Source organism: Bombina bombina, chromosome 9 (assembly GCF_027579735.1).
Source record: "Bombina bombina isolate aBomBom1 chromosome 9, aBomBom1.pri, whole genome shotgun sequence".
Taxonomy (NCBI): Eukaryota; Metazoa; Chordata; class Amphibia; order Anura; family Bombinatoridae; genus Bombina; species Bombina bombina.
This window is the reverse complement of record NC_069507.1, coordinates 281,366,644-281,389,625: the sequence shown is the minus strand read 5'-3', so window position 1 is coordinate 281,389,625 and position 22,982 is coordinate 281,366,644. Positions and strand designations below refer to the sequence as shown.

The 22,982-nt window shown below is 44.8% G+C and overlaps 1 protein-coding gene across 1 annotated transcript in view; it reads left to right on the top strand.

The window, feature by feature from the left end:
• Positions 1-22,367, top strand: part of ING4 (inhibitor of growth family member 4) — an 86,854-nt gene extending 64,487 nt beyond the window's left edge. Inside the window, exons 7-8 of the mRNA XM_053693065.1 lie at positions 21,261-21,322; positions 22,192-22,367. Of these exons, the coding sequence (XP_053549040.1) occupies positions 21,261-21,322; positions 22,192-22,231 (102 nt within the window). The 3' untranslated portion in view covers positions 22,232-22,367. The remainder of the gene's footprint in view (positions 1-21,260; positions 21,323-22,191) is intronic.
• The last annotated feature ends 615 nt before the right edge of the window (positions 22,368-22,982 follow it).

Sequence of the window (22,982 nt, the reverse complement as noted above, 5' to 3'; positions counted from 1 at the left end):
TTGTTATACCAGCTGCAGAGTATAAATGTATGAGAAATGACTTGTTATACCAGCTGCAGAGTATAAATGTATGTTCAATAACTTGTTATACCAGCTGCAGAGTATAAATGTATGTTCAATGACTTGTTATACCAGCTCCAGAGTATAAATGTATGTTCAATGACTTGTTATACCAGCTGCAGAGTATAAATGTATGTTCAATGACTTGTTATACCAGCTGCAGAGTATACATTTTTTGTTCAATGACTTGTTATACCAGCTGCAGAGTATAAATGTATGTTCAATGACTTGTTTTACCAGCTGCAGAGTATAAATGTATGAGAAATCACTTGTTATACCAGCTGCAGAGTATAAATGTACGTTCAATGACTTGTTATACCAGCTGCAGAGTATAAATGTATGTTCAATGGCTTGTTATACCAGCTGCAGAGTATAAATGTATGTTCAATGGCTTGTTATACCATCTGCAGAGTATAAATGTATGTTCAATGACTTGTTATACCAGCTGCAGAGTATAAATGTATGTTCAATGACTTGTTATACCAGCTGCAGAGTATACATTTTTTGTTCAATGACTTGTTATACCAGCTGCAGAGTATAAATGTATGTTAAATGACTTGTTATATCAGCTGCAGAGTATAAATGTATGATAAATGGCTTGTTATACCAGCTGCAGAGTATAAATGTATGATAAATGACTTGTGATACCAGCTGCAGAGTATAAATGTATGTTCAATGACTTGTTATACCAGCTGCAGAGTATAAATGTATGTTCAATGACTTGTTATACCAGCTGCAGAGTATAAATGTATGTTAAATGACTTGTTATACCAGCTGCAGAGTATAAATGTATGAGAAATGACTTGTTATACCAGCTGCAGAGTACAAGTGTATGAGAAATGACTTGTTATACCAGCTGCAGAGTATAAATGTATGAGACATGACTTGTGATACCAGCTGCAGAGTATAAATGTATGTTCAATGACTTGTTATACCAGCTGCAGAGTATAAATGTATGTTCAATGACTTGTTATACCAGCTGCAGAGTATAAATTGTAACAGAGAGGCAGTAGGATCTGTAATATATTTTGGGTAGGCAGAGACAAGCAAGTAACTACTCTTGGTAATTGTAGCGGAGAGGCAGTAGGATCTGTAATATCTTTTTGGTAAGCAGAGACAAGCAAGTAACTACTCTTGGTAATTGTAGCGGAGAGGCAGTAGGATCTGTAATATCTTTTTGGTAAGCAGAGACAAGCAAATAACTACTCTTGGTAATTGTAATAATAACCCCTTTCCACCAAGAACTAGACGACACATAGCTTGGGAGTCAACAACAACTAAATCTTCAACAGAAAAAACAAACAAACACTTTTTAAAAACAGTCTCCCCTACAAGGGGTTTCCCAACTGAAACAGCAGGGAGTTTAAACAGTAACATACAGTTTAACATACATTTTAACCATTAGCCTAAATAACAATTCCTGCATAGTTCATAAGTGGCGAGGTTTGCCACAATGCTCCCCCAGAACCAAACCGGCATACCCAGTCTGATCCCAACGGATTGGCTTGGGGAGGTCCGTAGGAGTGTTCACAGATCAAGGTTCAAGTTCAGTTTGTCTGGACAACCCGTCGGTGTTGCCGTTTTGCTTCCCAGGTCGGTAATGGATTATTAAGTCAAACGGCTGCAGCGCCAAACTCCAGCGCAACAGCCGGGCATTGTCTCCGGATACCCTGTTCAGCCACACCAACGGGTTGTGATCTGTGAGCAGGGAAAATTGTTATCCATATAGATATGGCTGAAGTTTCTTGAGGGCCCACACCACGGCCAGGCATTCCTTTTCGATGGCGGCGTAGCTAACTTCTCGGGGTAACAGTTTTCTGCTTAGGTAGGCCACAGGATGCTCGCTGCCATCAGCCCCGACTTGGCTCAGCACGGCTCCCAATCCAAACATAGAAGAGTCTGTATGGACGAGAAAGCGTTTAGTTGGATCCGGGGCAGCAAGGATAGGGGCATTTACGAGAGTGTTTTTCAGTTCTTGGAATGCTTGTTCACACTCTGGGCTCCAGGTAACAATCTTAGGAAGGTTTTTACGGGTGAGGTCGGTGAGGGGTTTGGCTAGGGTACTATAATTAGGTATGAACTTCCTATAATAGCCTGCGGTACCTAGAAAGGCTAGCACTTGGGTCTTGGTACGGGGAGTGGGCCACTTGGCTATGGCCTCTACCGTGGCCGGTTCGGGCTTCTGCTGCCCGCTACCTACTCGGTGCCCTAGGTACTGGACCTCCGCCATCCCTATATGACATTTGCTAGGCTTAAGGGTTAATCCTGCCTCCCTAATGCAATCTAGGATCGCCCCTATATGGTTCAAATGCTCGTCCCAGGAGCTGCTAAATATAGCTATGTCGTCTAAATAGGCGCATGCGTACTCTTGGGACCCATCCAGTAGCCGATCTACCATTCGCTGGAAAGTAGCTGGAGCGTTCTTCATCCTGAATAGCATGACCTTGAATTGGTACAGGCCAAACGGGGTGACGAACGCTGATTTGGGGATGGCATCCTCGGCTAGTGGGATCTGCCAGTACCCCTTACACAGATCTATGGTGGTGAGGTACTGGCCTCGAGCCATTTTATCTAGGAGCTCATCTATCCGGGGCATAGGGTAGGCGTCAGAGACGGTTTTATCATTAAGTTTCCGGTAGTCTACGCAGAAGCGGGTCGTGCCGTCCCGCTTCGGCACTAGAACTACCGGCGAGGCCCAGGGGCTGTACGAGTGCTCAATCACTCCTAACTGTAGCATCTCGTCAATCTCCTTCCGCATATGTTCTCTCACCGATTCTGGTATGCGGTAAGGAGGTTGACGCATTGGGAGGTGACCTGGGGTTTCTACCCTATGGGTGGCCAGTTGAGTATATCCAGGCACGTTGGAGAACGTGTCTCTTTTCTCTTGTAAGATGTATTGAGTCCACGGATTCATCCTTTACTTGTGGGATATTCTCCTTCCCAACAGGAAGTGGCAAAGAGAGCACACAGCAGAGCTGTCCATATAGCTCCCCCTCTAGCTCCACCCCCCAGTCATTCTCTTTGCTGGCTCTAAGCAATCGGAAGGGTAAAGTGAATGTGGTGTTAGAATTGTAGTTTTTATTTTCTACAAGCAAGAGTTTGTTATTTTAAATGGTACCGGTGTGTACTATTTACTCTCTGGCAGAAAGGAGATGAAGATTTCTGCAGGGAGGAAGAGGATTTTAGCATGTTCTAACTAAAATCCACTGCTGTTCTCACAAAGGACTGAGGAGTGCAAGAAAACTTCAGTTGGGGGGAACGGTTTGCAGGTTAGGCTGCAATAAGGTATGTTCAGTCATTTATTTCTAGACAAGACTGTGATAATGCTAGAAAGGACTGATAATATCCCCATGAGGGAAGGGTAAGCTGTATTCAGAGACTAAGTATGGAATTTCAAGCTTACATAACAGGGCTAGTCTATGCTGGTTGACACTATTTTATGGCAAACGTTTTTTTATTGAAAATATCGTTTTTTGAGACACTTTGAAGGTTCCTTTGGGTTTCTTTCAGGGGTTGTTACCCACATGGCTATTATTAAAACACTTGGGAGTGTTTCTTTAGGCCTCACAAGCACCGGAGTGAGGTGGGAGGGGCCTAATTTCGCGCCTCAGATGCACAGTTATTTCTCCAACATTGGTGTGTCCGGTCCACGGCGTCATCCTTACTTGTGGGAATATCTCTTCCCCAACAGGAAATGGCAAAGAGTCCCAGCAAAGCTGGCCATATAGTCCCTCCTAGGCTCCGCCCACCCCAGTCATTCTCTTTGCCGTTGCACAGGCAACATCTCCACGGAGATGGTTAAGAGTTTTTGGTGTTTAAATGTAGTTTTTTATTCTTCTATCAAGTGTTTGTTATTTTAAAATAGTACTGGTATGTACTATTTACTCTGAAACAGAAAAGGATGAAGATTTCTGTTTGTGAGAGGAAGATGATTTTTGCAGACAGTAACTAAAATCGATTGCTGTTTCCACACAGGACTGTTGAGATGAAGTAACTTCAGTTGGGGGAAACAGTTAGCAGACTTTTCTGCTTAAGGTATGACTAGCCATATTTCTAACAAGACTGTGTAATGCTGGAAGGCTGTCATTTCCCCTCATGGGGACCGGTAAGCCATTTTCTTAGTCTCAAACAGAATAAAGGGCTTAATATGGGCTATAAAACTGGTAGACACTGTTATGGGCTAAATCGATTGCTTTATTTGGACATTTTATACATGTTTATGCTGATAATTCACATTTATAAACTTGGGGAACGTTTTTTAACGTCAGGCACTATGTTAGACACCTTTTCCAGTCAGGGAGGGCCTTCCCAGTTGTAGGCTGAGCCTCATTTTCGCGCCATTACTGCGCAGTTGTTTTTGAGAGCAAGACATGCAGATGCATGTGTGAGGATCTGAAAGTAGCTGGAAAAGTTTCTAGAAGGCGTCATTTGGTATCGTATTCCCCTCTGGGCTTGGTTAGGTCTCAGCAAAGGCTGTATCTGGGACTGTATAGGGGTTAAATTTGTAAACGGCTCCGGTTCCGTTATTTTAAGGGTTAAAGCTCTGAAAATTGGTGTGCAATACTCTTAATGCTTTAAGACACTGTGGTGAAATTTTGGTAATTTTTGAACAATTCCTTCATACTTTTTCACATATTCAGTAATAAAGTGTTTCTGTTTAAAATTTAAAGAGACAGTAACGGTTTTGTTTTAAAACGTTTTTTGTGCTTTATTGACAAGTTTAAGCCTGTTTAACATGTCTGTGCCTTCAGATAAGTTATGTTCTATATGTATGAAAGCCAATGTGTCTCCTCATTTAAAATTGTGTGATAATTGTGCCATAGCGTCCAAACAAAGTAAGGACAGTACTGCCACAGATAATGAAATTGCCCAAGATGATTCCTCAGATGAGGGGAGTAGACATGATACTACATCATCTCCTACTGTGTCTACACCAGTTTTGCCCACGCAGGAGGCCCCTAGTACATCTAGCGCGCCAATGCTTATTACCATGCAACAATTGACGGCTGTAATGGATAACTCCATAGCAAATATTTTATCCAAAATGCCTGCATATCAGAGAAAGCGCGATTGCTCTGTTTTAAACACTGAAGAGCAGGAGGGCGCTGATGATAATTGTTCTGTCATTCCCTCACACCAATCTGAAGTGGCCATGAGGGAGGTTTTGTCAGGGGAAATTTCAGATTCAGGGGAAATTTCTCAACAAGCTGAACCTGATGTTGTGACATTTAAATTTAAATTAGAGCATCTCCGCGCACTGCTTAAGGAGGTGTTATCTACTCTGGATGATTGTGACAACTTGGTCATTCCAGAGAAATTATGCAAGATGGACAAGTTTCTAGAGGTTCCGGTGCACCCCGACGCTTTTCCTATACCCAAGCGGGTGGCGGACATAGTGAATAAGGAGTGGGAGAAGCCCGGCATACCTTTTGTTCCCCCCCCTATATTTAAGAAATTATTTCCTATGGTCGACCCCAGAAAGGACTTATGGCAGACAGTCCCTAAGGTCGAGGGGGCAGTTTCTACTCTAAACAAGCGCACTACTATTCCTATCGAGGATAGTTGTGCTTTCAAAGATCCTATGGATAAAAAATTGGAAGGTTTGCTTAAAAAGATTTTTGTACAGCAAGGTTACCTTCTACAACCCATTTCGTGCATTGTTCCTGTCACTACAGCAGCGTGGTTCTGGTTCGAGGAACTAGAAAAGTCGCTCAGTACAGAGACTCCATATGAGGAGGTTATGGACAGAGTTCATGCACTTAAGTTGGCTAACTCTTTTATTTTAGATGCCGCTTTGCAATTAGCTAGATTAGCGGCGAAAAATTCAGGGTTTGCAATTGTAGCGCGCAGAGCGCTTTGGCTAAAGTCTTGGTCAGCGGATGTATCATCCAAGACAAAATTGCTTAACATCCCTTTCAAAGGTAAAACTCTATTTGGACCAGAATTGAAAGAGATTATCTCAGACATCACTGGGGGAAAGGGCCACGCCCTTCCACAAGATAGGCCTTTCAAGGCCAAGAATAAGTCTAATTTTCGTTCCTTTCGCAATTTCAGGAACGGACCGGCCTCTAATTCTGCATCCTCTAAGCAAGAGGGTAATGCCTCACAGCCCAAACCAGCCTGGAAGCCTATGCAAGGCTGGAACAAGGGTAAGCAGGCCAAGAAGCCTGCTGCTGCTAACAAAACAGCATGAAGGAGTAGCCCCCGATCCGAGACCGGATCTAGTAGGGGGCAGACTCTCTCTCTTTGCTCAGGCTTGGGCAAGAGATGTTCAGGATCCCTAGTTTCTCAGGGTTATCTTCTGGAATTCAGGGAACTACCCCCAAGGGGAAGGTTCCACATGTCTCACTTATCCTTAAACCAAATAAGGAGACAGTCGTTCTTACATTGTGTAGAAGACCTGTTAAAGATGGGAGTGATACACCCAGTTCCAATAAAGGAACAAGGAATGGGATTTTATTCAAATCTGTTCGTAGTTCCCAAAAAAGAGGGAACTTTCAGACCAATTTTGGATTTGAAGATCCTAAACAAATTTCTCAGGGTACCATCGTTCAAGATGGAAACCATTCGAACGATTCTACCCACTATCCAGGAAGGTCAATTTATGACTACTGTGGATCTAAAGGATGCGTACCTACATATTCCTATCCACAAAGAACATCATCAGTTCCTAAGGTTCGCCTTTCTGGACAAACATTACCAGTTTGTGGCCCTCCCATTCGGGTTAGCCACTGCTCCAAGGATTTTCACAAAGGTACTAGGGTCCCTTCTAGCGGTTCTAAGACCGAGGGGCATTGCAGTAGTACCATACTTGGACGACATTCTAATACAAGCGTCGTCCCTGTCAACAGCAAAGGCTCATACAGACATCGTTCTGGCCTTTCTCAGATCACACGGATGGAAGGTGAACATACAAAAAAGTTCTCTGTCTCCGTCAACAAGAGTTCCCTTCTTGGGAACAATAATAGATTCCTTAGAAATGAGGATTTTTCTGACAGAGGTCAGAAAGTCAAAGATTCTAAGCACTTGTCAAGTTCTTCATTCTGTTCCACGTCCTTCCATAGCGCAGTGCATGGAAGTAGTAGGGTTGATGGTTGCAGCAATGGACATAGTTCCTTTTGCACAAATTCATCTAAGACCATTACAACTGTGCATGCTCAAACAGTGGAATGGGGATTATACAGACTTGTCTCCAATGATTCAGGTAGATCAGAAGACCAGAGATTCACTCCGTTGGTGGCTGACCCTGGACCATCTATCCCAGGGAATGAGCTTCCGCAGACCAGAGTGGGTCATTGTCACGACCGACGCCAGTCTAGTGGGCTGGGGCGCGGTCTGGGAATCCCTGAAAGCTCAGGGACTATGGTCTCGGGAAGAGTCTCTTCTCCCGATAAACATTCTGGAACTAAGAGCGATCTTCAATGCTCTCAGGGCTTGGCCTCAGCTAGCAAAGGCCAGATTCATAAGATTCCAATCAGACAACATGACGACCGTTGCGTATATCAATCATCAGGGGGGAACAAGGAGTTCCCTGGCGATGAAAGAAGTGACCAAAATAATTCAATGGGCGGAGGATCACTCCTGCCACCTATCTGCGATCCACATCCCAGGTGTGGAAAACTGGGAAGCGGATTATCTGAGTCGTCAGACATTCCATCCGGGGGAGTGGGAACTCCACCCGGAGATCTTTGCCCAACTAACTCAATTATGGGGCATTCCAGACATGGATCTGATGGCGTCTCGTCAGAACTTCAAGGTTCCTTGCTACGGGTCCAGATCCAGGGATCCCAAGGCGACTCTAGTGGATGCACTAGTAGCACCTTGGACTTTCAGCCTAGCTTATGTGTTCCCACCGTTTCCTCTCATTCCCAGGCTGGTAGCCAGGATCAAACAGGAGAGGGCCTCGGTGATCTTGTTAGCTCCTGCGTGGCCACGCAGGACTTGGTATGCAGACCTGGTGAATATGTCATCGGTTCCACCATGGAAGCTACCTTTGAGACAGGACCTTCTTGTTCAGGGTCCATTCAAACATCCAAATCTGGTCTCCCTCCAGCTGACGGCTTGGAGATTGAACGCTTGATTCTATCAAAGCGTGGGTTTTCAGATTCTGTGATAGATATTCTGGTTCAAGCCAGAAAACCGGTAACTAGAAAGATTTACCATAAAATATGGAAAAGATATATCTGTTGGTGTGAATCCAAAGGATTCCCATGGAATAAGATAAAAATTCCTAAGATTCTCTCCTTTCTACAAGAAGGTTTGGAGAAAGGATTATCTGCAAGTTCTCTAAAGGGACAGATCTCTGCCTTATCTGTCTTACTACACAAAAGACTGGCAGCTGTGCCAGATGTTCAAGCATTTGTTCAGGCTCTGGTTAGGATCAAGCCTGTTTACAGACCTCTGACTCCTCCCTGGAGTCTAAATCTAGTTCTTTCAGTTCTTCAAGGGGTTCCGTTTGAACCTTTGCATTCCATAGATATTAAGTTACTATCTTGGAAGGTTTTGTTTTTGGTTGCTATTTCTTCTGCTAGAAGAGTTTCAGAGTTATCTGCTCTGCAGTGTTCTCCGCCCTATCTGGTGTTCCATGCAGATAAGGTGGTTTTGCGTACTAAGCCTGGTTTTCTTCCAAAGGTTGTTTCTAACAAAAATATTAACCAGGAGATAGTTGTACCTTCTTTATGTCCGAATCCAGTTTCAAAGAAGGAACGTTTGTTACACAATTTGGACGTAGTCCGTGCTCTAAAATTCTATTTAGAGGCTACAAAAGATTTCAGACAAACATCTTCTTTGTTTGTTGTCTATTCTGGTAAAAGGAGAGGTCAAAAAGCGACTTTTACCTCTCTTTCCTTTTGGCTTAAAAGCATCATCCGATTGGCTTATGAGACTGCCGGACGGCAGCCTCCTGAAAGAATCACAGCTCACTCCACTAGGGCTGTGGCTTCCACATGGGCCTTCAAGAACGAGGCTTCTGTTGACCAGATATGTAAGGCAGCGACTTGGTCTTCACTGCACACTTTTGCCAAATTTTACAAATTTGATACTTTTGCTTCTTTGGAGGCTATTTTTGGGGAGAAAGGTTTTGCAAGCCGTGGTGCCTTCCGTTTAGGTAACCTGATTTGCTCCCTCCCTTCATCCGTGTCCTAAAGCTTTGGTATTGGTTCCCACAAGTAAGGATGACGCCGTGGACCGGACACACCAATGTTGGAGAAAACAGAATTTATGCTTACCTGATAAATTACTTTCTCCAACGGTGTGTCCGGTCCACGGCCCGCCCTGGTTTTTTTTAATCAGGTCTGATGAATCATTTTCTCTAACTACAGTCACCACGGTACCATATGGTTTCTCCTATATTTTTCCTCCTGTCCGTCGGTCGAATGACTGGGGTGGGCGGAGCCTAGGAGGGACTATATGGCCAGCTTTGCTGGGACTCTTTGCCATTTCCTGTTGGGGAAGAGATATTCCCACCAGTAAGGATGACGCCGTGGACCGGACACACCGTTGGAGAAAGTAATTTATCAGGTAAGCATAAATTCTGTTATTTGACTAGAAGTTCAGGCTGTTTCATATGGAGGGTCCTGCTGCAGTTTGAGGGCCTATAAGAAGCTTTTTCCCCACAAATCTGGTTCCTAAGGGCAGGTAGGGCCACAGCAGAGCTGTGGCAAGGTGCTGAACGTTTTGTAACCGGTGTTTTGACTTACTGTCGATCCGGTTTGGGCATTAAGGGGTTAATCGTTTTTATTGCTAGTGGTGCAATCTTACTAAGGCTTTAGGTACATACTGTAAAAATTTCGAAAAGTTTACTGCTTTTTTTCACTGTTTTGCAAAATTGTGTGCCTTTTTTTTATCTCTTAAAGGCACAGTAACGTTTTTTCAAAGTGTGTTTTTACTTGATTAAAGTGATTTCCAAGCCTGCTTGTTTTACTACTAGTCTGTTAAACATGTCTAACACCAAGGAAAATCCTTGTTCATTGTGTTTAGAAGCCATGGTGGAACCCCCTCTCAAAATGTGTCCCACTTGTACTGATATGTCTATACACTTTAAAGAACATATTGTTGCACTTAAAAATGTGGCCCAAGATGATTTTTCCCAAGTGTCACAACCAGTTACGCCCGCTCAAGCCACGCCTAGCACCTCTAGTGCGTCTAACTCTTTTACCTTGCAAGACTTAGCGGCAGTTATGAATAATACCCTCTCAGTGTTCTTATCTAAACTGCCCGTGTTACCTGCAAAGCGTGATAGCTCTGTTTTAAGAACAGATAGTGAGCATTCTGACGCTTTAGTAGCCGTATCCGATATACCCTCTCAACGCTCTGAAGTTGGGGTGAGGGATGGGCTGTCTGAGGGAGAAATTTCAGATTCAGGAAAGGTTTCTCCTCAGACAGATTCAGATACGTTGGCTTTTAAATTTAAACTAGAACACTTCCGCTTATTGCTCAGGGAGGTATTAGTTACTCTGGATGACTGTGACCCTATGGTGGTTCCAGAGAAATTGTGTTAAATGGACAAGTACCTAGAAGTTCCTGTTTACACTGATGTGTTCCCGGTCCCTAAGAGGATTGCGGATATCGTTACTAGGGAGTTGGATAGACCAGGTATTCCCTTCGTTCCCCCTCCTGTTTTTAAGAAAATGTTCCCCATATCTGACCCCATGCAGGACTCGTGGCAGACGGTCCCTAAGGTGGAGGGGGCTGTTTCTTCACTTGCTAAACGCACAACTATACCAATCGAAGACAGTTGTGCTTTTAAAGACCCTATGGATAAAAAATTAGAGGGTTTACTTAAGAAAATTTTTGTTCAACAAGGTTTTCTTCTCCAACCTATTGCGTGCATTGTTCCTGTAACTACTGCAGCTGCTTTCTGGTTCGAGGCGCTGGAAGATGCGCTCCAGACGGAGACCTCATATGAGGACATTATGGACAGAAATAAGGCTCTTAAGCTGGCTAATTCTTTTATCACAGATGCCGCTTTCCAACTAGCTAAGTTAGCGGCAAAGAATTCAGGTTTCGCCATGGCTAAAGTCCTGTCGGCCGATGTCAAAATCTAAACTCTTGAACATCCCTTTCAAAGGAAAGACCCTCTTCGGGACTGAATTGAAAGAGATTATTTCAGAAATCACTGGGGGAAAAGGCCATGCTCTCCCTCAGGACAAGTCCTTTAAGATAAAGAACAAACAAAATAATTTTCTTTCTTTTCGGAATTTCAGGAGCGGTCTCCCTTCATCCTCCCCTGCTACAAAGCAAGAGGGTAACGCTTCACAACCCAGGGCAGCCTGGAAACCTTACCAGGGCTGGAACAAGGGTAAACGGGCCAAGATGCCTGCAGCTGCCTCCAAGACAGCATGAAGGGGTAGCCCCCGATCCGGGACCGTATCTAGTAGGGGGCAGACTCTCTCTCTTCGCTCAGGCCTGGGCAAGAGATGTACACAATCCCTGAGCCTTAGAGATTGTATCCCAGGGATATCTTCTAGAATTCAAGGACTCCCCTCCAAGGGGAATTCAAGGACTCCCCTCCAAGGGGAAGGTTCCACATTTCTCGTCTGTCTACAGACCAGACAAAGAAAGAGGCGTTCTTACGCTGTGTAGAAGACCTACATACAATGGGAGTGATCCACCCTGTTCCAATTGCGGAACAAGGGCTGGGTTTTTACTCAAACCTGTTTGTGGTTCCCAAAAAAGAAGGAACTTTCAGACCAATCCTGGATCTCAAAATTCTAAACAAATTCCTCAGAGTCCCATCATTCAAGATGGAGACCATTCGGACAATCTTACCAATGATCCAGGAGGGTCAATATATGACCACCGTGGATTTAAAGGATGCGTATCTGCACATTCCTATCCACAAAGATCATCACCGGTTTCTCAGGTTCGCCTTTCTGGACAAGCATTACCAGTTTGTGGCTCTTCCTTTCGGGTTGGCCACTGCTCCCAGAATTTTCACAAAGGTGCTAGGGTCCCTCCTGGCGGTTCTAAGACCGCGGGGCATAGCAGTGGCGCCTTATCTAGACGACATCTTAATTCAGGCGTCGACTTTCCAAAGAGCAAAGTCTTACACAGAAATTGTATTGGCCTTTCTGAGGTCTCACGGGTGGAAGGTGAACGTCAAAAAGAGTTCTTTCTCCCCCCTCACAAGAGTTTCCTTCCTAGGAACTCTGATAGACTTGGTAGAAATGAAAATATTTCTGACGGAGGTCAGAAAGTTAAAACTCTTAACCACTTGCCGAGCCCTTCATTCCATTCCTCGGCCATCTGTAGCTCAGTGCATGGAGACAATCGGACTAATGGTAGCGGCAATGGACATATAGTCCCTTTTGCTCGGATACACCTCAGACCACTGCAACTATGCATGCTCAAACAGTGGAATGGGGATTATGCAGATTTGTCTCCACAAATACAGCTGGATCAGGGGACCAGAGATTCTCTTCTCTGGTGGTTGTCTCAGGATCACCTGTCTCAGGGAATGTGTTTCCGCAGACCAGAGTGGATCATCGTAACGACCGACGCCAGTCTGTTGGGCTGGGGTGCAGTCTGGGACTCCCTGAAAGCTCAGGGCTTATGGTCTCGGGAAGAAGCTCTTCTCCCGATAAACATTCAAGAATTGAGGGCGATATTCAACGCGCTTCAAGCATGGCCTCAGCTAGCTGCGGCCAAATTCATCAGATTTCAGTCGGACAACATCACGACTGTAGCTTACGTCAATCATCAAGGGGGAACAAGGAGTTCCCTAGCAATGATGGAGGTAACCAAAATAATCAGGTGGGCAGAGGATCACTCCTGCCATCTCTCAGCAATTCACATCCCAGGAGTAGACAACTGGGAGGCGGATTTTCTAAGTCGTCTGACTTTTCACCCGGGGGAGTGGGAACTCCACCCGGAGGTATTTGCCCAGCTGACTCCGCTATGGGGCACTCCAGAATTGGATCTAATAGCGTCCCGTCAGAACACCAAACTTCCTCTTTACGGGTCCAGGTCCCGGGATCCCCAGGCGGTGCTGATAGATGCTCTAGCAGCGCCTTGGTCCTTCAAACTGGCCTATGTTTTTCCACCGTTTCCTCTCCTCCCTCGTCTGGTTGCCAGAATCAAGCAGGAGAGGGCTTCGGTGATTCTGATAGCGCCTGCGTGGCCACGCAGGACCTGGTATGCAGACCTAGTGGACATGTCATCTGTTCCACCATGGACACTACCAATGAGGCAGGACCTTCTAATACAAGGTCCTTTCAAACATTCAAATCTAATTTCTCTGCGTCTGACTGCTTGGAGATTGAACGCCTAATTCTATCAAAGCGTGGTTTCTCTGAGTCGGTTATTGATACCCTGATTCAGGCCAGAAAGCCTGTCACCAGGAAAATCTACCATAAGATTTGGCGAAAATATATTTTTTGGTGTGAATCCAAGGGTTACTCATGGAGTAAGATTAGGATTCCCAAGATATTGTCCTTTCTCCAAGAAGGATTGGAGAAAGGATTATCAGCTAGTTCATTAAAAGGACAGATATCTGCTTTGTCTGTTCTTTTACACAAACGCCTGGCAGAGGTACCAGACGTCCAAGTGTTTAGTCAGGCTTTAGTCAGAATCAAGCCTGTTTATAGACCTGTGGCTCCGCCATGGAATCTGAATTTAGTTCTTTCAGTTCTGCAAGGGGTTCCGTTTGAACCTTTACATTCCATAGATATTAAGCTTTTATCTTGGAAAGTTTTGTTTTTGGTAGCTATCTCTTCTGCTCGAAGAGTTTCAGAGTTATCTGCTTTACAGTGTGATTCACCTTACCTGGTTTTCTATGTAGATAAGGTAGTTTTGCGTACCAAAACTGGTTTTCTTCCTAAGGTTGTGTCTAATAAGAATATTAACCAGGAAATTGTTGTTCCTTCTCTGTGTCCTAAGCCTTCTTCGAAGAAGGAACGTTTGTTACACAATCTTGATGTGGTTCGTGCTTTAAAGTTCTATTTGCAAGCAACTAAGGATTTCAGACAAACATCTTCATTGTTTGTTATCTATTCTGGTAAGAGGAGAGGTCAGAAGGCGACTGCTACCTCTCTTTCCTTTTGGCTGAAAAGCATCATCCGTTTAGCCTATGAGACTGCTGGCCAGCAGCCTCCCGAAACAATTACTGCTCATTCTACCAGAGCAGTGGCTTCCACATGGGCGTTTAAACATGAGGCTTCTGTTGAACAGATTTGTAAGGGAGCGACTTGGTCTTCGCTGCATACTTTTTCCAAATTTTCCAAATTCGATACTTTTGCTTCTTTGGAGGCTATTTTTGGGAGAAAGGTTTTACAAGCAGTGGTGCCTTCCGTTTAAGGTACCTGTCTTGTTCCCTCCCTTCATCCGTGTCCTAAAGCTTTGGTATTGGATTCCCACAAGTAAAGGATGAATCCGTGGACTCGATACATCTTACAAGAGAAAACAGAATTTATGCTTACCTGATAAATTGCTTTCTCTTGTGATGTATCGAGTCCACGGCCCGCCCTGGCAATTAAGTCGGGTAGATTTTTTGTTTAAACTACAGTCACCACTGCACCCTATGGTTTCTCCTTTTTCTTCCTAACCTTCGGTCGAATGACTGGGGGTTGGAGCTAGAGGGGGAGCTATATGGACAGCTCTGCTGTGTGCTCTCTTTGCCACTTCCTGTTGGGAAGGAGAATATCCCACAAGTAAAGGATGAATCCGTGGACTCGATACATCACAAGAGAAAGCAATTTATCAGGTAAGCATAAATTCTGTTTTCCTGCAGTAGCTCTGCTATTTGAGCTCGTTCCCGAGGACTTAACCGCTCACCCAATTGTACCTCTCTCAGACCTTTGTTCCGGTTCTTCATTCCTAGGAGGTCGGGAAGAGGTAAACTGTCTGCGTCGTCCGCGGCAGGGGCGCAAATAGCATTCACCTCCTCTGCGCGTTCATGGTACGGCTTCAACATATTTACATGGAGCATGCGTCTACCGCCTGCTCCAGTACATGGGCCGATCACATAGGTGGTGTCACAGATTTGTTCCACTACCTTGTATGGGCCCTGCCAGGAGGCCTGCAGTTTATCATTTTTGACCGGTTTTAAGATTAGCACCTTCTGCCCAGTCTGAAAACTGCGGTCCCTGGCGCCCCTATCATACCAACGGCGCTGACGGGTTTGAGCCGCCTGAAGGTTGGAGCGGACGGTCCGAGTCAGGGCCTCCAGGCGCTCCCTAAACTCCAGCACGCATGGTACGATAGGAGTACCGTCACTAGTGACTTCCCCCTCCCAATGCTCTTGGATTAAGTCTAGGGGACCCCGTACCCTCCTTCCGAATAATAATTCAAAGGGAGAGAAACCCGTGGACTCCTGAGGTACCTCCCGGTAGGCGAAAAGCAAATGGGGTAGAAACTGCTCCCAGTTCTTCTGGGTATTCATGAACATGCGGAGCATCTGTTTTAGTGTTCCATTAAACCGTTCACAGAGCCCATTAGACTGGGGGTGATAAGCGGAATTTACAATGGGTTTCACCCCACATGCTCTCCACAACTGGTGGGTAATAACTGGTGGGTAATCTCGGCTGTAAACTGGGTGCCCCGGTCCGAAATAATCTCCCGGGGAAATCCCATGCGGGAGAAGATTCTGATGAGGGCATCCACCATGGTCTCGGCATGAATATTAGCCAGAGCCACTGCCTCGGGATATCAGGTGGCATAATCCACGACCGTGAGTATATACCTCTTCCCCGAGGGGCTAGGCTTGGCTAGGGGGCCAATAAGGTCCACTGCCACTCGACTAAAAGGCTCCTCTTTTATGGGGAGGGAGTGTAGCTTCGCCTTATATCGGTCTCCTCTCTTCCCTACTCGTTGGCAGGTGTCACACGTCTGGCAATACTGCCTAATATCTTTGGTGATCCCTGGCCAAAAGAAATTCTGAGTTAGGCGGTGCTTCGTCCGACTAACTCCTAGGTGGCCTGACAGCGGAATATCGTGGGCAACCCGTAGCAGTTCTCGTCTATACCTCTGAGGCACTATTAACTGCTGAATGGACAGGGGAATAGATCCAGCCACTATCTTCTCTGCATACCTGTACAGTAACCCCTTGTCCCAACCGTACCTCTCTCCTTCCAACCCCGCCTGATTCTGGTCTACCTTATCCCTATATACTTGCAATGAGGGGTCAGTGGCCACTTCGCTACCAAACTCTAGTGGAGGGGCCCAAGAGACATTAGGGGGGTGATTGCTTACCTGAGCCTCAGAGTGATCAGCCAGTGCGTTGGTGCGGGCCTGTTGTCGGGTAACCACGGGCAATGCTGCTTGTGGGGAGGTTCGGGGTGCAAACATTGAGTCGTTGCCCAAAATAATGTCTGTGGGCAAATTTTGCATAAGGCCCACTTCTACGTTCCCCGACCCTGCTCCCCAATCCAAGTGTACTTTGGCCGTGGGAATCTTGTAAATGGCTCCCCCGGCCACCCGGACAGCTACACAGTCTCCAGTGAGTTGATTGGTGGAAACTAAATGTTGCCGGAGCAAGGTTATGGTGGCCCCAGAGTCACGCAGCCCTTGGACACGTCGGCCCTCTATATAGACCACCTAGCGGTGGCTTTGTAGGTTGTCCGAAGCGGCCTGTACTGGGTTTACCTCGTGTAAGATGCCCAAGGGTTCCCCCTGGAAGACTGCGGGTTGGGTCTGTAGTCGGGGCTCGTTCTGGTAGCAGTGTACAGCTGCCCGGTTGTTTGACAAGTTGTTCTGGTTGTTCCAGGTGGATCGGTTCTTGTTCCTGGGACAGTCTCTCTGAATGTGCCCTTGTTGGTTACAAAGATGGCAACGGATAGCTGTTCGAGTCTGGTATCGGGGAGGGGGTGGGTAGATTCCCCCTCCAGGATGGGGTAGCAGAGGTGTGGGAGCTGCAGTGGGGGTTGGGGTGACCCCAATACTGGAGCGTTGCTGTGTTCGTTGAGCTCTCCGAGTGTCTTGGTATTCGTCGGTCAAGGTCGCTGCGGTATGTACCGTGCACGGTTTTCGATCTCTCAGCCAGTTTTGCAATTCAGTGGACACCCCTTGGAAGAATTGCTCCATCAACAGGAGTTGTAAAAGGTCTTCCAACTGGGTGACTTGGGCTGCCTGCAACCAGCCTTTAGCGGCCCTGGTTAACCGATGCGCCCACTCAGTGTGGGTATCTTTCTCCAGCTTCTTCAGGTCTCGGAACCGCTGTCGGTATGCCTCCGGGGTAATAGCATACCTAGTCAGGATGGCCTGTATGTTCAATGGCTTGTTATACCAGCTGCAGAGTATAAATGTATGAGAAATGGCTTGTTATACCTGCTGCAGAGTATAAATGTATGTTCAATGGCTTGTTGTACCAGCTGCAGAGTATAAATGTATGAGAAATGGCTTGTTATACCAGCTGCAGAGTATAAATGTATGAGAAATTGCATTTTCAGATTTATTTGTGCATATGAATTAGCTGGTTTTGTGTTTTTAAACCATAGGCTATGGTTCGTATTGTGTCTATTGTTAAGACTGGGCTCCTGGTCTGTAGTGTGTCTATTGATAAGATAGGGCTCCTGGTCTGTAGTGTCTATTGATGAAACTGGGCTCCTAGTCTGTAGTGTGTCTATTGATAATACAGGGCTCATGGTCTGTAGTGTCTGTTGATAAGACTGGGCTCATGGTCTGTAGTGTCTCTATTGATAAGACTGGGCTCCTGGTCTGTAGTGTCTCTATTGATAAGACTGGGCTCCTGGTCTGTAGTGTCTCTACTGATAAGACAGGGCTCCTGGTCTGTAGTGTCTATTGATAATACAGGGCTCATGGTCTGTAGTGTGTCTATTGATAATACAGGGCTCCTGGTCTGTAGTGTGTCTATTGATAATACAGGGCTCCTGGTCTGTAGTGTCTATTGATAAGACTGGGCTCCTGGTCTGTAGTGTGTCTATTGATAAGACAGGGCTCCTGGTCTGTAGTGTCTATTGATAAGACTGGGCTCCTGGTCTGTAGTGTCTCTATTGATAAGACTGGGCTCCTGGTCTGTAGTGTCTATTGATAAGACTGGGCTCCTGGTCTGTAGTGTCTCTATTGATAAGACTGGGCTCCTGGTCTGTAGTGTCTATTGATAAGACTGGGCTCCTGGTCTGTAGTGTCTATTGATGAGACTGGGCTCCTGGCCTGTAGTGTCTATTGATGAGACTGGGCTCCTGGTCTGTAGTGTCTCTATTGATAAGACAGGGCTCCTGGTCTGTAGTGTCTATTGATAAGACTGGGCTCCTGGTCTGTAGTGTCTATTGATAAGACAGGGCTCCTGGTCTGTAGTGTGTCTATTGATAAGACAGGGCTCCTGGTCTGTAGTCTCTATTGATAAGACTGGGCTCCTGGTCCGTAGTGTGTCTATTGATAAGACAGGGCTCCTGGTCTGTAGTGTCTATTGATGAGACTGGGCTCCTGGCCTGTAGTGTCTATTGATAAGACTGGGCTCCTGGTCTGTAGTGTCTATTGATAAGACTGGGCTCCTGGTCTGTAGTGTCTATTGATAAGACTGGGCTTCTGGTCTGTAGTGTCTCTATTGATAAGACAGGGCTCCTGGTCTGTAGTGTCTCTATTGATAAGACAGGGCTCCTGGTCTGTAGTGTCTCTATTGATAAGACAGGGCTCCTGGTCTGTAGTGTCTCTATTGATAAGACAGGGCTCCTGGTCTGTAGTGTCTCTATTGATAAGACAGGGCTCCTGGTCTGTAGTGTCTCTATTGATAAGACTGGGCTCCTGGTCTGTAGTGTCTATTGATAAGACTGGGCTCCTGGTCTGTAGTGTGTCTATTGATAAGACTGGGCTCCTGGTCTGTAGTGTCTATTGATAAGACTGGGCTCCTGGTCTGTAGTGTCTATTGATAAGACTGGGCTCCTGGTCTGTAGTGTCTATTGATAAGACTGGGCTCATGGTCTGTAGTCTCTATTGATAAGACTGGGCTCATGGTCTGTAGTGTCTATTGATAAGACTGGGCTCCTGGTCTGTAGTGTGTCTATTGATAATACAGGGCTCATGGTCTGTAGTGTCTATTGATAAGACTGGGCTCCTGCTCTGTAGTGTCTCTATTGATAAGACTGGGCTCCTGCTCTGTAGTGTCTCTATTGATAAGACTGGGCTCCTGCTCTGTAGTGTCTCTATTGATAAGACTGGGCTCCTGCTCTGTAGTGTCTCTATTGATAAGACTGGGCTCCTGGTCTGTAGTGTCTCTATTGATAAGACAGGGCTGCTGGTCTGTAGTGTGTCTATTGATAAGACTGGGCTCCTGGTCTGTAGTGTGTCTATTGATGAGACTGGGCTCCTGGTCTGTAGTGTCTATTGATGAGACTGGGCTCATGGTCTGTAGTCACTATTGATAAGACAGGGCTCCTGGCCTGTAGTGTCTATTGATAATACAGGGCTCCTGGTCTGTAGTGTGTATTGATGAGACTGGGCTCCTGGTCTGTAGTGTCTATTGATGAGACTGGGCTCATGGTCTGTAGTGTCTCTATTGATGAGACTGGGCTCCTGGTCTGTAGTGTCTTTGTTTAATATGACAGGGGACAGATTTGAATCCATTTTACTTGCTGGAGTGTATTTGTTTGTGTGCAAATAGCTTGTTTAAATCAGAATTAGCTGATTTTGCCTGTGATATATCTATACTCGTATTGGCTGCAGAAAAGCTGTATAAACACAGAAGAAATAACACTAGCAGTGGGAGGTAGAGGAATTGAAAATGTACCTTTTATTACTTATCTCTCCTAAGTGTTGGACATTGGTTTATAGACAGAGATAATATAAAGAAGCATTTGTATGTGCAGAAAATGAAACAATTAGGAAATCTGATTTCCTTGCAACCCATTTTAATGGTTTGTGGTAACAAAATTAAATACAGCTATTTAATTTACAATAATAAACCTAAATAATCAATTTGTCGAACATTTTATACTTTGCAGCTGGTATAACAAGTTATTGGAAACACATTGAGGGAAAAACTATTTTGCAGTACACTGTTCCTTTAACCTCTTCGCTACCAGGAATTTCAGAAAACTTACCCAAAGTACAAGAGAATTTTTAGCATTTTTGCTATCACTTTGCTGAAACAGAAATGAAGCCTTTGTGTTTTATTTACTTATAAAAACTTAATGTATATTATTTTTTGGCATGAAGAGCTTTTAATGCAGGACAGTTTCCACTAGATATTTAGTCACATTGTAAAATGACCACCATGATCACAAAAACAATAGTTTATTGGTTAAGACCAAATGCGTATATTTTTATTTTTGATCATTTTAAAGGTCTTTGTCTACAGCTTTATCTAAAATGATAAAAAAAATACATTTGTGCTTCTCACTGAAGCTAAAGACAAATTGTTACAAAAGCTTCTCTGGGAAATGGCAGACGGTAATTAGAAGACCTCTAATTGCAGAAGCGCACCACACTTCTGAAATTCCCAACCGTGAAGGGGTTAATTAGTTAACTGTTAACGATAATATTTGTTGTATTGTAGGGTTTACACCCCCACCTGACACCTCCCTGATTCTACTATTCTTCTATAATCAAATGTGCTTAGTTCCTGTGATATCCTTTGTTGAAGAGATACCTAGGTAGATGTCAGGAGCACTACATGGCAGGAAATAGTGCTGCCATCTAGTGCTCTTGCAGAACTTCTGCCATATAGTGATCCAGACACATGCACGCTCCTGAGCTTACGTCCCTGGTTTTAACAAGATACCAAGAGAAGAGAGAGTAAATTAGATGGTTTCATATCCTCTTAAGCTCAGTGTTGGCTCTTCCTTCCTTCTAGGACCTGATTCATTACATAGTCTCACGTTCTGTATCATTAAATCTTCTCACCTTGAGTCGCTTGGCCTAGTGGCCATATCGTGTATGACGTTTGATGGCTCTTGAGAATAAAGCACACAGTTCTGTTCTGTTAAATGGTAAAACTGAAGGGACAAATGAGTCTCCTGTGGAACCATTTTATTTTCTGCCTAATTCCAAATGGATGGCTTACTGTGGAGAATTAGCTGTACAAATACTGTTTTTTCATATGCACTATTAAACTAAAGTAGTGAGTATGTGTAAGACGGGGGGCAGAATGAAAACTTCTGTGAGGATTCTAGTGAATTTAAAAAAGGCGTGAAGCATAGAACCGTGGTGGTACTTGAGTATTATGTCACTGTTGTAGTGTGAAGGGATTGGTGTATCAGTGAATGTAAGTCTCATCAGAAACTCATCATTTTCTTCTCTCTCCACAGTGCTCGATTGAGTGGTTTCACTTTGCTTGTGTTGGACTTACCACAAAACCTCGTGGGAAATGGTGAGCACAACAACCTGGGTTCTACCATCATTAGCCTCCTGTCTTCTCCTTATAAAGCTCTTCTCCATATACAGCTCTTCTCCCTTGTCTACACTTATATCAGTGCAGATAGTTTTCTACCCCTCACAATGTCTCACTCCTCCTCCTGTTTTGTCCTTCAGTCCCTCTGTTCTATCCTACCAAGATTTGTGCTACCACCAGCCACACAACTCATATCAGTCCCATGAACAGCTTTGTCCTGCATGACGCTATCACAAGTTTGCTTTTGTCTATCTTACCTCATTTACACTTGCTCTGCCCCATTCCTTGACCTAATTTTTAGGTTATTGTGACTTCTTGCTGTCATTCCCTTATGTCCCTTGCAAACTGAGTTTTTTCTTTTAACTGTCATGTTGAACTGAAAGGAAACACCAGTCACACCATTTGTGTAGGTTCATGTGTTCTTGCTTTTTACGTTTTGTTGTTTTTTTCCTCACTCTACCCAGTTGTTTGACTTCCCTTAATTAATCCATTCTCCTTTCCACACCTATCCTCACTTGTGATTTCTCCTCTTCTCATGCTCTGTTTAAGGTGGTCTATTTCCTCCCACCTGTTCTTTGTCTTGTGTTCATTCCAGCTCTCCAAACCCCTGACTTGATAGTTGACTCTCTTCCTGACCAGCTGCTTCTTGCTATCTCTGAGCTGATCCTTCTTTTATCATTTACTTGTGTTCTCCTCATTTGCTCTTTCCCCATAACCAAGTCCTGTTCTTTTTATCTCATCTCTCTCTCATGTTCTTCTGTAACCTACTTACCTTGTCTTACATAATTATTTCTCTTTGTAACCGCTGCTCATGTCACTTTTCATCTGACACCATCTCTCTTACTTAGGTTTTGTCCTCGATGTTCCCAAGAGCGGAAGAAGAAATAAGGACTAAGTGAACTTTTATGGGGAAGCCAGGTGGCCTTTACTGTTGGAAGCCGTGGTTTCCAGCTTTTATCACTTGCATTTGGTTCCCCAGTCTTTTCCTTGTTTCATCAGCTGGTGTTCCTCTTGGAGTGTGTAATATGAGCAGCATGTCACTTCGGGGACAATAACAGATACCTTCTGCTCTATCAGATCTTCCACCAACAACATATTTAAATTCTGTCCAACCTCAGTGTTTGAGGACTTATTCCAGGTTTTGTGATCATCAAATCTGAGGCCATATATGAGTCAGTCAGGTCCTATCAATCTATTACTAAAGCAGCAATATCATTTTCCCACCCTGGCCTATTTGTGGATCTTCTGAGCCCTTTTCCCCTCTCAAATGTTAGTGAATAAGCTGTACACTAGTGAAAAATCTTTTTCCATATAGGTGGCAAGAGTCCATGAGCTAGTGACGTATGGTATATACATTCCTACTACTCAAATGCCTATAAATACACCTCCCACCTCACTCATACCTCAGTTTTACAAACTTTGCCTCCTTAGGAGGTGAAGCATGATTTGCTTGATTCCTTCTGTGAAAGGCGCTTCTAAGCATATTGAAGCCCAGTTCCTCGCTTAGTGCAGTGTTTGTCTGAGGGATGTGAAGGCAGTATTGCCTGACAACACAATTTTTTCGCCTATGGGAAATCTATTCATAAGGCTCTCTCTAAATCGGTTGCAGGGATTTATCTGCTGCCTCCCTTTATTGATC